Below are 14,670 nucleotides of genomic sequence, written 5' to 3' on the forward strand. Positions count from 1 at the left end.
AGGGCATTGAAATGCAGGCATTCTGGATACCAGGGCACTACTAGCATGCTAAAAGAGTGTTGCTGGATACAAGAGCATTGCTAAACATCTGCATGGGAGTAATGGCTATTCCTTAGCTGTTAATTGCTGTGTTGTCACAGGAAATGGAGTAAAACAATAATCATCTTACCTGTGGACTGTGCAGGTCAGTGGTTAACATGATGATGGAGTAGGCCAGAACGTAAGCAGTGTCGGCGCTGGCAAACAGAGTCTGCCTACAGAGCAACAGACAGGTCAGTATTCACACTCAAAGGCCACTGAGCCTCAGAAATAATCAACTCTAGCTCAGACTACAGAACTCACCCCTGATTGCACTCCAGGTAGCGGGCGGCAAACTTCTCCATCAGCCGATCGATTTTCTGGGCTTCACCTGGAAGCCTGAAGCCCTCCAAAAAGGCACGAAGTGCGGACACAAAGTCTTTGCCACAGAAGTCCAGTCGGTCCACGTAGCAGTACATAACCTCCTTATTAAACTTCACATTTTCACCCAGGAACTCGCCAACCTGAGTCTGATCACATGACACAGCAGAGCATGAGAGCAATTTAGAGATGTCTGACAACAGGAAGATGAACTTAATAAAATAATTTTATTATTATTTTATACAGTTTTCTGAGGTAATGCAAGCACAATTTTTACACAAATATTGCAATTAATAAGTATTAGGTTATAGTACTAGAAGATTCTCACTATTAGGAATACACTATTAAGGTTACTGCACACAGAATCTGAAATTTCAGTCCAGATTTTTTGCATTTAAAAAAATAAAAGCAATCTCACATTGTGTGAATCCTATTTACACACTGCCTACGAAACTTTCGTCCATCACAAAAAAATCTGACCGGGGTTTTTTTGCATCCGAAAAAGCTTTTGAGAGGTTTTTTGACAGTTCAGAGCCACCATACAAGCGAAAAGCTAAATACAGAATGCCATCGCTTTAGCTACAAATGACTTTGACAAACAGTGTAAAAAATAAAGACATAATGAGGCAGACATTTGAAAACTTGTGAATGGCACACCTCTACCCTGTTGCTGTTTGGTGTGCGTTTCCCTACATTTGACGTACTTCTCATAGACATTACATTAGAAAGCATGGTCCGCTTTCGTTCCATTGCTTTGACACATCAACACGGCTGCCATCTATTATAATGTCTATAGGTACTGCCAGTCTGTGATCTGGATTCGTTTACGTACGTAAAGATGTGAAGTATCACAAGCATAGCATCAAAATTACACTGATTTCCTAGAATAGACTTTGCATTTCAGGATAGTCCAGCGTAGCTCTTTGATAATGAGCTGAACTCCCCTTCCTCTGTGCAGTATTGGATGAACACAATATGCAGCCTATTCTTCTTTCTTTTTCTAATTTGAAGAAGAGAAAGGAGAACAATGCGTCACTGCTTGAACTGACTGCGGAATGTTTTGCGTTTTTTTGTAATGGTTTAATTATTACGCACTGTACTCAGTGTGCAAGCTTTGTTTACATGACAAATTTTACGCACATGAATACCAAAAAAAACACGCAAACAAAAATTTTGGACTTCAGTGTGCAAAGACCTTAAGAATAGACCAGGCAGTTAACAGACATTAAAGTAAATATATAATTGAATGATTCGCTGACATTTTTGCATATTTAAACATGTTCAATGCTTTGAGTCTATGATTAGGTCCCACATTTCTAAGGAACAGTTTGTGTATGGGAATTCCACAAGCTGTTGTTTTTGCAGATTTGCTTCAATATAACCTGTTTAAAGACTAACAAGTACGTTTTGAGATCTGAAACTTATAGGATGCTGTTTTAGTACAATCCGCTAACAGGTCAAAAGCTCAAGGGAAAGTAGATTTCTCAGTTAATGAATTCTTTAAGCAAATCTCTGTTTTGTTCTTCACTTTGAGTTTAAAATACCCAAGTAACCATATCATGTTAGCAAACATCCAGGTGTTGCCGAATGAAACATTTAACCCCTTTACATTCCTGTAACTAAGCACTGAATCTACATTCAGATGGAAACAATTGTTTTTATTCTATTGTGGATTCTGAAAGTTTTGCATCCATATCATTTCAAGAAATGTCCAGAAGTAAAAGGCAAAACTACGTTAAAATGGTGTAATATCAGATCCCCTAATTTTTTGTGATTCCACGATTGCTGAATTCAACGCAAAATCAACAAAAAGGCGCAAATTTTTGCGATTCAGCAAATTTCTTAACCACAAAATAATCGCCAAAAAATGTAATAATCTCAACATCAAATACCAAACCATATAATCAAATTATATTTATTTCAATTTGCAATAAATTGTTTTACATGATTTATAGACATTGCATCCGCAGTGCATGTGATGTATTTGAGTGTCTCTTGAAAAATGACATCTCGCCTGCGCCCTCACAATTATTGCATTACATGGAATGGGGGGGCGGGGGAGTTTTTTTAGCTTGTGCAGTAAGCAGACGCAGATGAAGTGCGAGTGATTTACATGTGAAGTCATTTCAAAGATGAGATATAGACATCTTGTGGCGTGAATTAGGCAAGGCAAGGCAAGGCAAGGCAAGTTTATTTATATAGCACATTTCATACACAATGGCAATTCAAAGTGCTTTACATAAACAAGAATAAAAGAAACAAGTAAAATAAAAATAAAAATAAAAACAAATAATAAAACTGATTAAAAAACATAAAAACAGGTAAAATGTGATATAAAAGACTGAAGAAGAAGAGAAAAACATGATAGTGCAATCTGTCGGACGCAGCACAGTGCTCATTCAGTAAAGGCACAGCTAAACAGATGTGTTTTCAGTCTTGATTTGAATGTGCCTAATGTTGGAGCACATCTGATCATTTCTGGAAGCTGATTCCAGCAGCGAGGGGCATAGTGGCTAAAAGCTGATTCACCCTGCTTTGACTGAACTCTTGGAACTTCTAGTTTATATGATCCTAATGATCTGAGTGATCTGTTAGGTTTGTATTCAGTGAGCATATCTGTGATGTATTTAGGTCCTAGGCCATTTAGTGATTTATAGACCAGTAATAATACTTTAAAATCTATTCTGAATGTAACTGGGAGCCAGTGTAGAGACCTGAGGACAGGTGTGATGTGCTCTGATTTCCTGGTTCTGGTTAGAATTCTGGCTGCAGCGTTCTGGATGAGCTGCAACTGTCTGACTGTCTTTTTAGGAAGAATTAGGCATTTTGTGCTTGTGTTTGACACACTTCAGGACTCCCAAAAAAAAGTTGGAGCAAAAGTAAGATAGTGGATAAAAATAAGAGTAATACAACCTTCCTTTGGCTTAATCACTACCATTTCAGACCTTGTCTTGACAAAGGAGCAAAATAAAGAAGCTTTATTTTAACGATTTGTGTCATTGTCATTGTTTCACATTGCACACATGACATAGTAAGCTACGTAATATAATAAAAACATAATTTTTTACATTTATATATATATTTTTAAAATCGCAAAATTTTCTGCAAATTCCTGGGAATTATCGCCACAAAATCAGCCATTTTTATTGACAAAAAAATATTTTTAAAAATTGTGACAAACTAGTGGGTTTGTAATATGTAAGCCACACCTATAAGGGGCGCGCTGTAAACAAAGACAGAAGAATCAGCAGCAGAATACACTAAAATCACAGAAGACAACAGTGAACACGTGTATGAAGGATGGATTCTATTCTGAAGGGCTCATCCCTATATACTAATCACTTCGGAGGGTGCCTTTGAAGGGATTAGAGCAGAGGGACAAGTCTTTCCAAACTGAGTGCAGTGTGTGACACCAATCAGCTTCTCTGCTCAAAGGACAACTTCCCAACAGTAAATAATTTCAAAATCCTTCATTCTAAACGGGCCTTCGAAGGGCCAGTTTTCATAGACATTTACATTAGATGTCGCATTAGATTAGATTAATATTTTTAATATAAAATTATCATTTACGTCACTTTTCTACATTGATGGATCAGTGATCACCTGGGCATTGCTGACAATGAGCGCGTGTTTGTGTGCATGGAAATGTATTATCCTCCCTACCCGTTAAATTTGATCTAATCCATGTCCTGAAACAGACCCCCTCACCTGCTTTCACTTCTTATTCAAATGGATTCTAATTCTATTCATTTGTGAATGAATCTCCATTATGAGCGACTCCATGAACCATCAATATTCCTGCGTCTCAATGTGCATATCCACCCTTCTGATCTAAATGGTATATAACATTTATAATATTCAATAATTTAGGGTGGACAGTATGCATGAGGCACAGGCACTGTTATGTTATCAGGCACCCTTATAAGCTACTTCAAAAACTATCATTTACTTCACTTAGCCGACAATAATGCAAGTTTCTAGCACCGCAGCGTCTTGTTGTCATATTTCATTCATACAAAGCGCAAAAGTCCAGCATCTTCAGACTGGCTTTAGTCTTGGCTAGTGTGATTAAATTACTTTTGTTCTGGGAGCACTGTACAAATATGGCGACGCTATCGATGCATGCTCAGGGTACGTATGTGATATCTTGTGTATATATCTATAGCCAGTTTTGATCACGTTGATTTGGAATGACACTTCAATATGGCGGCCATGATTTTTTGCACTCCAAAGTGCCCTTCGGTAGGAAATATATCCCATTTGGAGCACACCAGAAGTCAGACACCATGGTGTATTTAAAAATATCTGACATGTGTAATGGTTTGTTTTTTTTAGTTGATGCTGCATTACCACATTTTGTTGTAATAGTGCTTATAAAGGGGTGGCGTTTTGTGATTTTTACACAAAAAAAAAGTGTTTGATGGCACTAGCAACGGCAGTTTTGTGTGGACGAAAGGCAGAAACTATATTAAAAAGACTGAAATGCTGCTCTTATTATGAACATTGCAGTTTTATAACAAATGCAGTATTATTCAAAGTGTTTCCTGTTTTCACTTGTTGATGCCTGACCTCGATAGACTGAACAGTAGAGTTTAATTTCAACGAAAATACACCCTTAAAACTCTAAAGTAAATTTGTTTTGTTCAAAGTAACATCAAATATATTCATTCTTTAATTTCAAATGAAGTATATCGGCTCATTTACCGTGTCTAATCGCTCCTCCTGTTGAAGGAACTGTGCAATGTCCTCTGGTGAAGTTCCCAGCATGCCTTGCTCCTGCAGATATTGCAATCCCCTTTTTGGTTTCTTGTTAAACCTTTAAAACAGACAAGGTTCAGGAAAAAGAAGCAGATAAAATCAAAACAAAACAAAAAAAGTCAGCCCACAGCTCAATGCCATGCTCGATGATCTCCTTCTGCTGCTTGATGACCTCATACTGCTCGGGGTGATCAGGCTGAGATTGCTGAACTCCAGACGACACGGTGGAGTCCAGAGAGCTCACGCTATCTCTGCGAGAGGAGAGATGCTCAGACAGCTTCACGTCAGCACTGTCGCCCTCTGCTGGACGTTCCTGACCTACACCACAACAACAGTGTATTACACCAGTGGGGTTCTGATGTTATGGGAGATTAAGACAAATCCCAGTGTTGTCTTACCAAGGTTAGCCTGCAGGTTGGGGTTGACGTACATGTCTCTGCTCCATTCCACCATGCACTTCAAAATAGACACCAGACACTCCAGGCCTTTCTTTCTCAAACTCAGCTCCTGCGATTGGAATCAGTAACTGATCAGCTCTCAATTAGTTAAACAGCAGTGTGGCTTGGAAATTCTTTTTGAATCCTGCATATTTTTACCGAACTACATGCCACACTTGACTAAATAAATTTTTTTTACTTTTTTTTTTTTTAAGTATTCAAGTAAAGAACTTTTTTAAACACATTTTTACTTCAAGCTTTAGTTTTTAGTAAACTTACAATGCATGTTGTCGTTTTTTGAGATTAACTACTTGAAATTTAGTTATTTAACAACGAGGTATTCTTAAAATATAAACTGCATAAATCCTGTCATTTTAGCTGTTTTAGAAGAGATACTTGTGCTTTTTTTTTGGTTATTCTTTGAAAAAAAAATACATTTTTAATATATATATATTAAAAACTGTATATTTATTTCAAAGGATAACCAAAATAACACAACTCTTCTAAAACAGCTTAAATTACCGTATTATATATGAGCAATATCACACTCGTAGCAGTGTGCTATGGCTGTATATGAGCACTGGTGGGAGGCGTGCGTTGGCACGAGGCTGCAGGCTGAGCTAGTATTTGAATGATTCACTTTAGAGCTAGTATTTGAGTGATTCTCTATAGCGTAATGTGAAGCGGCGCTTCTGGTGTGTGACCCCCTTAAGGTGATGACAAAATAGCAAATTTTCTTACATTTTAAGATTATAAGGCTGACGTGACATGAAATGCCATTCGTCTACAGAGATTTCTCACCAGACTGCTGTTGTGTTTGCGATAAGGAGGGACAAGGCTGAATCCAGCTTCTTATTAGCAGCTTCTTATTGACTATGCGAATCACCTTAAAAAACACAAGGCTTCCGTTTTTCAGCTTTTTTTTCATGCTCAAGAGAACACACTGAACAAGGGCTTATTATGCGGTTCAGGCACCATCTTGTGGATAGACACAGTCAACCGTCTTTGGCGGCCGACGAGCTCTTAGAAATTGTAAACATTTGAAAATAGGCACTATTCTGAGAGAGGTCTGGCTGCAGACCTTGTGCAGTGCAATCTGGGCTGCATCCAATGCTTTTTAACTGGCTCACCTAACCCCACCCCTAACCCTACCCCCATCACAGTGACATCACTAGCTCCATTTGATTGCATTGTGTCTGACGTTGCATCGCTGAGTGATGCAGTCTCAGCTTGCATCATAAAGGCTGCATCCAGATACTATTGACTATTTTTGCAAATAAACTGCAAAGTCGCAATCTAAACAACTAGATTTTCGACTAAAAAAAGCCTCAAAAGTCTATTTTGTTGTCTAACCACAGTAATATTTGTCAAACTGTAGTGTCTGCTTGTTGCTGGCTGTATGTGAATGGAGTAATACACAAAGGGTAAAGAGGCTGTACGGATGCTTATGTTACTTAAACATATCACGGCTATCAGCCAATCAGATTCGAGATCCAGACAGAACTGTTGCATAAATATAAATAACAGTTCTCGAATCTGACAGTCTGAATGTCTGATAGAATGGCTGAGAGATATTCTGCAATAACCACACTCGTACAGCCTCCTCACCCTTCTGTATTACTCCACCCATATAGAGTGAAAGCAGATTGATAAACTATCAACAGTTTGACAAATATTGCAGCTGTTGGACAACATAATGCACTTTCGAGGCTTTTTAGGCGAGAATATAGTTTTTTAGATTGCAATTATGCAGTTTATTTATAAGGATAATGTCTATTTTAAATATTTGTAATTTTTGAGCTACAGCACGTCGATATCAATCAGTTTGTCATACTGAGCAGAGCAAATATGTTTGAAATTGTCCATCTATAAGATAGCGACAGAGACTGCATATTAAGCCCTTACAGGAGAAAAGATTGCTGTGTTTTCCAACAACAAATGATCAAAATATTATAAAATTGGTCGGTGACATTCTAAGACGATCTTTTTTTTTATGTTGCAGTGCTGTATTTATACTATAGTAACTAGTGTACCAAGTGTGAAATGGGACTCGCATTTCAGGAATGTATGTAATTGGTGTTGGTCACTTTGTATAACCCTCAAGTTACTTTCATCTGTTTGTTTCTAATGAGTCTCCTGTTTTCATTACTGCAGACTAGTTCAGTAAAAAGAAAGAAAGAAAAATTCCAGCATGTGTTTTGCGCTTTTCCTTCTCGAAAACACAAGAGTAATCTGGTAGTGATTGCATTGCTTTGGCTTTTTAACTGGTTTATTTTTGTGATCTCCAGATGGCAACACAGAAATCCTGGAAAATCTCTGTAGACTAATGGCATTTCATGCTGTTCAGCCTATTAATCTTAAAATGTCAGAAAAATCACCTGTTTTGTCATCACTTTAAACATTATGGTACAAAATCATTCAAATACTAGCTCTAGTGACGTTTGTGAAGTACAGGTCTTGAAATGACCTTTTTAACTTGGTAGCACTGGTGCTCCCAACTTCAAATATTTAGGACCATGAATGAGCACCATTGCAAATTGTATTTTAAGTGATTTATTGTATTTAAAAACAACATCAATTAGGACTAACAAAAACCAGAAACAACTATCTAACTAATGCTGAGATGACATTGATATTTGTGTGCAATAATTCCAAAATAAATATCTATATATCACAGAATATTAATGATGATGAAAATGACAATAATAGTAACAATAAATTACATTTCTCATTTTGATGCTGCCTTGAATGTGCTTGAATGAGAGTTATCTGCTGTAAAAGTCTGTTACTTTATGAAAAATAAATTTATGGTTTGCATTGAACAGAAATGAAGCATTGCAGTAAGAAATATTTCTTTTGCACTATTGTTTTATATGCATGTCAATTTAATAAATAATATTTCTTCTACAAAACAAATGAAAGATTATAATAAATAATTCAAATTCAATGCTGAAAGCTGCAAAGCAGTCATCAGTAACTAAATAGAAAATAAATATACACCTCAAGTAAGAACGGACAAAAGAAAGTAAGAAAAGTCTCACTTCTATCCCTCTTTAAAAGTTTTGATTTCGGTTTGTGTCATTTTAAATGCGCAGGCTTGTTATGAGCTGATCTTCATTTTTCTGTGTTTGTGGAAAGCAGGCGAGTCAACCGCAACAATTTATGAGCAGGCAGAGCAGGATTCTCGCAATGACCACCGATGCAATACCGCTCTTTGTTATGAGTCGCAGTTTCAGCGTAAACTTAGTAAAGGTGAGCTTCTTCTTCGATGATGTGTACAGTATTAGATTTTACATTTAGCGAAAATTTGCATTGAACACGCAGTGAATTCAACGCATCGAGATTCGAGCACCTTCTCCGAAAACACTCGATTGATCTCAGCTTGCGGATCAACATTCACCACATGTCAAGTGGTGTACTTTTCACTCTTCAGCCGTTTGCATTTCCCGCGGTCACAAAAGCTCCCTGTCATCTGACAGCAGAAAGCCTCGAGTGATTGACAGCTAATATTAACAATATATATAGCGGCAGGGAACAGAGATTCAGCACGTTTTTAGAAAAAAACAAAACCAGACACACTACACCCATTATATGCAGATGCACAAATGCTCTCAAATATATTATGAGGTCGCATAGATTAAATTTCGGACGCATATGTGACTAAATTGGTTACAATTTCAAGCCATGAAGAAGCAATGGGTTCTGCTGATCTGATGTCAGCTGCAGATGTGAAAGAATAGCAGAAGTAGTTCCTCATACAAAAAGATTTTTAGACTCTCCATGTATGATTTTCTTTTTATATACACGATTATGCTGTCAAACTGTTGTATAAATGCAAATCACATGACTAGCAGTGCAATATGGCTGTATACAGCAGTATAGGCCGATACATACAGCCACATCCCACTGTTACTCGAGTGAAATGGCTCATTTATATATTTATCATCCATTTCTATTACTGTTTGCTCATAATGACCAATATGTTCGTTTATTTGAAAAAAAAAATTGTAGAACCTTTAAACATCTTTTATAAAAAAAAAACATCTAAAAAATAAAGATCTAAATATGACATTATGTGTCATACAAAAATCGAACTTCAAACAGAGATGTCTGTGCTATTTGGGTTTCCTTTTAAATGTGCTTTCTGGCACTTCTAATACTCATGATTCCTTTAGATTTCCAAATATTTTATTTCTAAATAAAATGGAAATATACTAATTTTTCTCAATGCAGCATGAATACCTGGTGATATAAAGTACAATAATGTTTGAAGTTTAAACATGATGATAGTCACCTGTAATGGAGTCATGCCCAGCTCCTGTCCACTTCTCCCCTGGGCGATTTTAGACAGGTCATTTACCAGCCGCTCAAAAATGTTTGCAGCGTTGAGATCACAATCATAGTTAACATAAATATCCACAACACACTGTGCGTCTGTGAAAAGAACAGTAGAGCGACTCAGCATTGGCTTTGACGTATGAGCCATAATCTGTGACATGTCTGTGTTTACTTTCCACCTTCTGTATTTAAAACATGCCTAAACTCCACACTGCTCCTTGAGTTTCAGTGTAAACAGACCAAAATGATGATTTTTGAAAACAGAGGTGCTACTATTGGGTCTTCTGGACTATTGTTATTGTTCTCGGATTCGTCAAGCTTTCTCTTATGATCATTATGCTAACAGAAAGTGTCAAGAATGAATGACTACAACATATGCAGAGGCTCAATGGTCGTGTAGTGTAGATGAAAAAGTGAAAACACAGGCATTTAAAAGCAACCATATTGTGTGTTTATGTGTGTGTTATGTGCAAAGGTGACATGCCAACCTGCACATATTCGTGTTAGAGTCTGAATGACCATCCATTTGTGCTCAAAAGAGCTGGACGATGTCTCCAGGATTGTCAGAAAGATCTCCCTGAAGAACACCTAAAGGAAACCAATAAATAAAAATGGACGTATTCATTCATTTGATCCCTAAAACAAAAATCAAACATACAGAATTGATTTGTCTGTAAAACCTGAATTATTCATTCAGGTCAAAAGGTTTTGAAGCACGTCTAAACTGACAGTGAATCTGAACATCATACCTCGATCTGCATCTTAAGGTGCACTTTGAAGTGGGAGAGCAAGGTGAGGAAGATGGCAAGAGACAGTTCAAATACTTCAGGCACAGAGGAGACCCCGTTTTTAGAGAGCGCCACACACAGGTACTGTTTGATGGCGTTCACGAACATCTCATGGGTTCGAAACACAGGTCCAGCGCCCTGCAGCACCGACAGCAACAGCTGCAGAGAAACAACCTTAGAGCGCAACTCATGAGACCTGAAAGGACAGAACAACGACAATGAAAGGATCTTTTTGAAATGGAATGGAATTCAAAATTCATCTACTAAAGCAACATGTTTTATGATCACACTTCTGTCACTATTCATCATCTAATGTGACTGTCATTTTACAAAGTTTTGCACATAAAATGAGATCTATAAATGATCCTACTTTGGGTCTGGTGGTCCATCAGCCAGAGGCTTCATGGAGAGCTTGCAGAGCGAGCGAAACACAAGGAAAGCATCTTTCTGGAGAATGTGGGAGAAGCGCGCAGCTGTTTGACTGCCATGAATGCTTTCTGCATCCTGCTCAGACAGGAAACAAAAGACCAGACTGTAGTTAATGTTATGTGTTTTTTATTTAATGTCATGTCAGCCATCAAAGCTATTTTCATGGCAATATTTTTTGTTTATTTTAATAATAAATATACAATAAAAAAATAAAAAAAATCAACAAACAAGTGACTACATTCATTAAATACGATTTTTAGTGCTAATACTTGATAAAAAAAATCTAAAAAATGTTTCTAGCATCACTTTGCCAAAAATGTCCTTAAAGGTTCAGGACACCCTGGAGAACTTTTTTTTCTATATTAACAGATGTGTGTGTGTTGAGCATCAGTTAGGACAATGTTAGCACCTGTCAGCTTTAAATGTGGAGAAAACTGGATAATTTTGAGCTTTTGTCAGCTAATTTCAGCTTCCGGGTTTAAAATGATTTTTGGGGTGGGATCAAAATCGGCGACGTAGCGCAGTACTGCAAGTGCAATGATGACGCGTTGGTTTCTCATTATTATTCATAGCGGAGTTTTCTTATGCTTTGAGAAGAGCCGGCTGCTTAATTATTCATGAGACCTGCCAGAGCTGCCAGAGTCAAGCCCGAGCTGTGAGACACGTCACGGACCCACGGCACATAGTATTTAGCCGTTCATGAAGGCTCATATGCCTTTTTTCCATGATCCACGGGGTTTGTTGCATGTTTTCCCCCGCAATCTTGTCAGGGCCGATCATATAGCAAAGATGTGTGTGTGCTGCTAGCATTTTTGTCGGGAGAGCAGCACGAGAATTAGAGAATGCGGACGCTGTCTTTTATCAGGAGTTTGTTCACATTCAGACACATCACTGTGCTGCTGTGTTTGCCTAAATCCTCCAGATTACCAGCAGGGCTAACGGTTAAAATAGACAGGTCAGGAGACCTGCTGCACTGAGTCTGCTGGATACGGGGATTGAGGGAGAATCCTCATTTATAGGGTTTACATGAACACACTTATCTTTATAATGATATAAATTGTGGTTATGTGTATATGAAATTACGAATAACAAATGTAGCAGGGAATTAAATCACTGTTCATTTCTTTGCATTTTAACTTTGTAAACTATAAACTCATGCGTCTCCTCACTGTTTGTCTCGTTTTGTGAGCTAGCTTCGTTCGCTCACGTTCTCCCCTGCTGGCTACGCCCACTCCTGCCCGATGCTCGCGGAGCTCCACGCCCATTAATCATGCATCTTTTGGAAAAATTCTGAAGTAAACTTTAGCCGAAAGTGGGGGGTGTCATGGCCCTTTAAGAGAGTTCATTTCATAAAAAGTCTTCTGGAATCATTCCAAGCAGAACAATCCAGTAGAATTTGTTTTACTGTAAGAGGAATTGTGCAGTACAAACATTGAGCAGGGTCCTCACCTTTGAGCAAATAACCATGGGTTATTCTTGTATGTTAAAACAGTATCTGGTAAAAATCCCTTGATCAAATGTATTCTTAAAATTTTAACACTATAGTTAAACAGCCAGTTTACCATGCATGTATTAATGAAATGTCTATACATTTTTTATTTAAATAACAACATGTAAATATATTGAATATCTTTTATGAACACCAAGGTTGTTTTTATTAAGTCAAAAACACATATTGAATGAATATAACTGTTTTAATGCAATATGCAATATCCAGTTTAAATTAACGATCTCTCAACAATTATTCTAATATGCTGATTTGCTGCTCAAGAAATATTGGCTATTGCTCTCGTTTTTACTGCTGAACACTTTCGTTCTGCTTTATAATTTTGTGCATATGGTGATGTATTTTATTCTGTTATTTTTGATGAGTATAAAAATTAATTTTTAAACATTATTTTATGTACTATTATAAACATTAAGTATATAAAGTCTGACATTTTTGTGAAAAAGGTGATTAATTTCATTCAGTAATTTCTGATGAATAGAAAAAAAGCATTTTTGAAATGTTAATTCTTTTATACATATATTTATTTTTAAATATATTTTTAGGGGTTTTTCGCCTTTATTTTAGGAGACAGAAAAGATGAGAAAGGAATACAAAGGGAGCGGGGGGGCCTCAAGGACCTCAAGCTATACAACATTCATGGTAATAGTGAGGAATTAAAGCACTCTTTTTGAACAAAAGTATTGATTTCTTTTAAAATAAATTTACTAACCCAAATATTTTACATAAGCTCATTCAAATGCATAAAAAACACACCAGCATGTCTGTGGAGGACTCTGAGCCGCGGTCATCCACCATTCCATTCATCTGCTGTGTGTCAACTCGGACAACAGGGGGCGGCATTCTGGTTTCTGAGTCAGAATGTTGATCTAGTCCTGTAGCAGAAACAGAAGAGGGTGTGACTTACTATAGTTATAGATCCCCATAAAAGCTACAATAACCTATCTCCAGTATGACGCACCTCCTTCCACAGAGCTGTCTCCCAATCCACTGTCCGGCTCTGTCTCCTCCAGGACCTCAGAACCTGCTTCTGTTTCAGACTGCGGATGCGTTTCCTCTCCTTCAACACCTCCCGTCACAGAAGGATCGACAGTCGTTTGGTCTGACTCCTGAAGCTCCTCATCTTTAAAAACAGTCAAAACAAATAGATCATCTACAGCATTGCCAGAATTTGGAGTGAATCCATAAAAGGCACCCGTCCTCATACCTGGATGTGTAATGTCCTTTGTGCTCTGTTTATCCGTGGCAAACTCCTCCTCTGGCCGGCTGTTGATGGAGGATGAGTCTTGAGGGGTGGAGGGAGTAGAGGGGACCCCAGGAGGGCTGAGACAAGGCGAACCGTTCTGTTCAGAGCAGGCTCGTCCCATCCATGGGGATCCCGATCCCCGTCCAGGAGTTTGAGAAGGATTTTGGTTGACAGGTGAAGGGTTACTGGATACTGGGGAAGGATTGCGCAGCTGTAAACGCTGCCGCTCCTTCTCTGCTTCCTGAGCTTCTAAAGCCTGAAAAAGAGTCATCAGAAAGTCAAATCAACTGTATTTCATTGAACAAAAATAAGTTGCACTTGGTTTGGTTAAAAGGTCCCTTTCATGCAAACTCAACTTTGGGAAGTTGTTTGGACAGAAGTGTGTGTAGGAATAGTGTGTGCACAGCCATATTACAGAGAACACATCAAGTCCTTTTTGTTTATTTACTAAAATTAAAACAGGATACAAGGTCGAGCATTTTTTAAAGCCATCTGCATAGTAATGTAGCAAGTATCCCTGCTCTCTGATATTGTTTGACAGAAGTGTATTACCATGTCCTCAGCAGGCCCGGTTCATGCCAGCCACAGATGGGTGGGCTGACAGAAATCCCATGTGGGCAATTTTTGGACAATGCTATGTGATGATGGACAACGACAAAGCACATGTTAAGATTTATTTAAAGTAAAGGCTACTATAGCATATAATAATAGAGGGGTTTTTTTTACATATGGCTATGATTTCAGTGCCCCTTTGTCCACTTTTCAACA

The 14,670-nt window shown here is 37.8% G+C and overlaps 1 protein-coding gene across 1 annotated transcript in view; it reads right to left on the bottom strand.

The window, feature by feature from the left end:
- arfgef2 (ARF guanine nucleotide exchange factor 2) overlaps window positions 1-14,670 on the bottom strand; it is a 66,827-nt gene that overhangs the window by 37,009 nt on the left and 15,148 nt on the right. Inside the window, exons 6-17 of the mRNA XM_087306882.2 lie at window positions 13,864-14,158; window positions 13,618-13,779; window positions 13,413-13,531; window positions 11,091-11,224; window positions 10,682-10,916; window positions 10,421-10,520; window positions 9,889-10,028; window positions 5,556-5,664; window positions 5,286-5,475; window positions 5,104-5,215; window positions 343-548; window positions 170-254 (exon numbers count right to left, since the gene is read on the bottom strand). Of these exons, the coding sequence (XP_087163008.1) occupies window positions 170-254; window positions 343-548; window positions 5,104-5,215; window positions 5,286-5,475; window positions 5,556-5,664; window positions 9,889-10,028; window positions 10,421-10,520; window positions 10,682-10,916; window positions 11,091-11,224; window positions 13,413-13,531; window positions 13,618-13,779; window positions 13,864-14,158 (1,887 nt within the window). The remainder of the gene's footprint in view (window positions 1-169; window positions 255-342; window positions 549-5,103; window positions 5,216-5,285; window positions 5,476-5,555; window positions 5,665-9,888; window positions 10,029-10,420; window positions 10,521-10,681; window positions 10,917-11,090; window positions 11,225-13,412; window positions 13,532-13,617; window positions 13,780-13,863; window positions 14,159-14,670) is intronic.

The sequence above is a fragment of the Danio rerio genome, chromosome 23 (assembly GCF_052040795.2).
Source record: "Danio rerio strain M-AB ecotype USA chromosome 23, GRCz13ab, whole genome shotgun sequence".
In the NCBI taxonomy this organism is placed as follows: domain Eukaryota; kingdom Metazoa; phylum Chordata; class Actinopteri; order Cypriniformes; family Danionidae; genus Danio; species Danio rerio.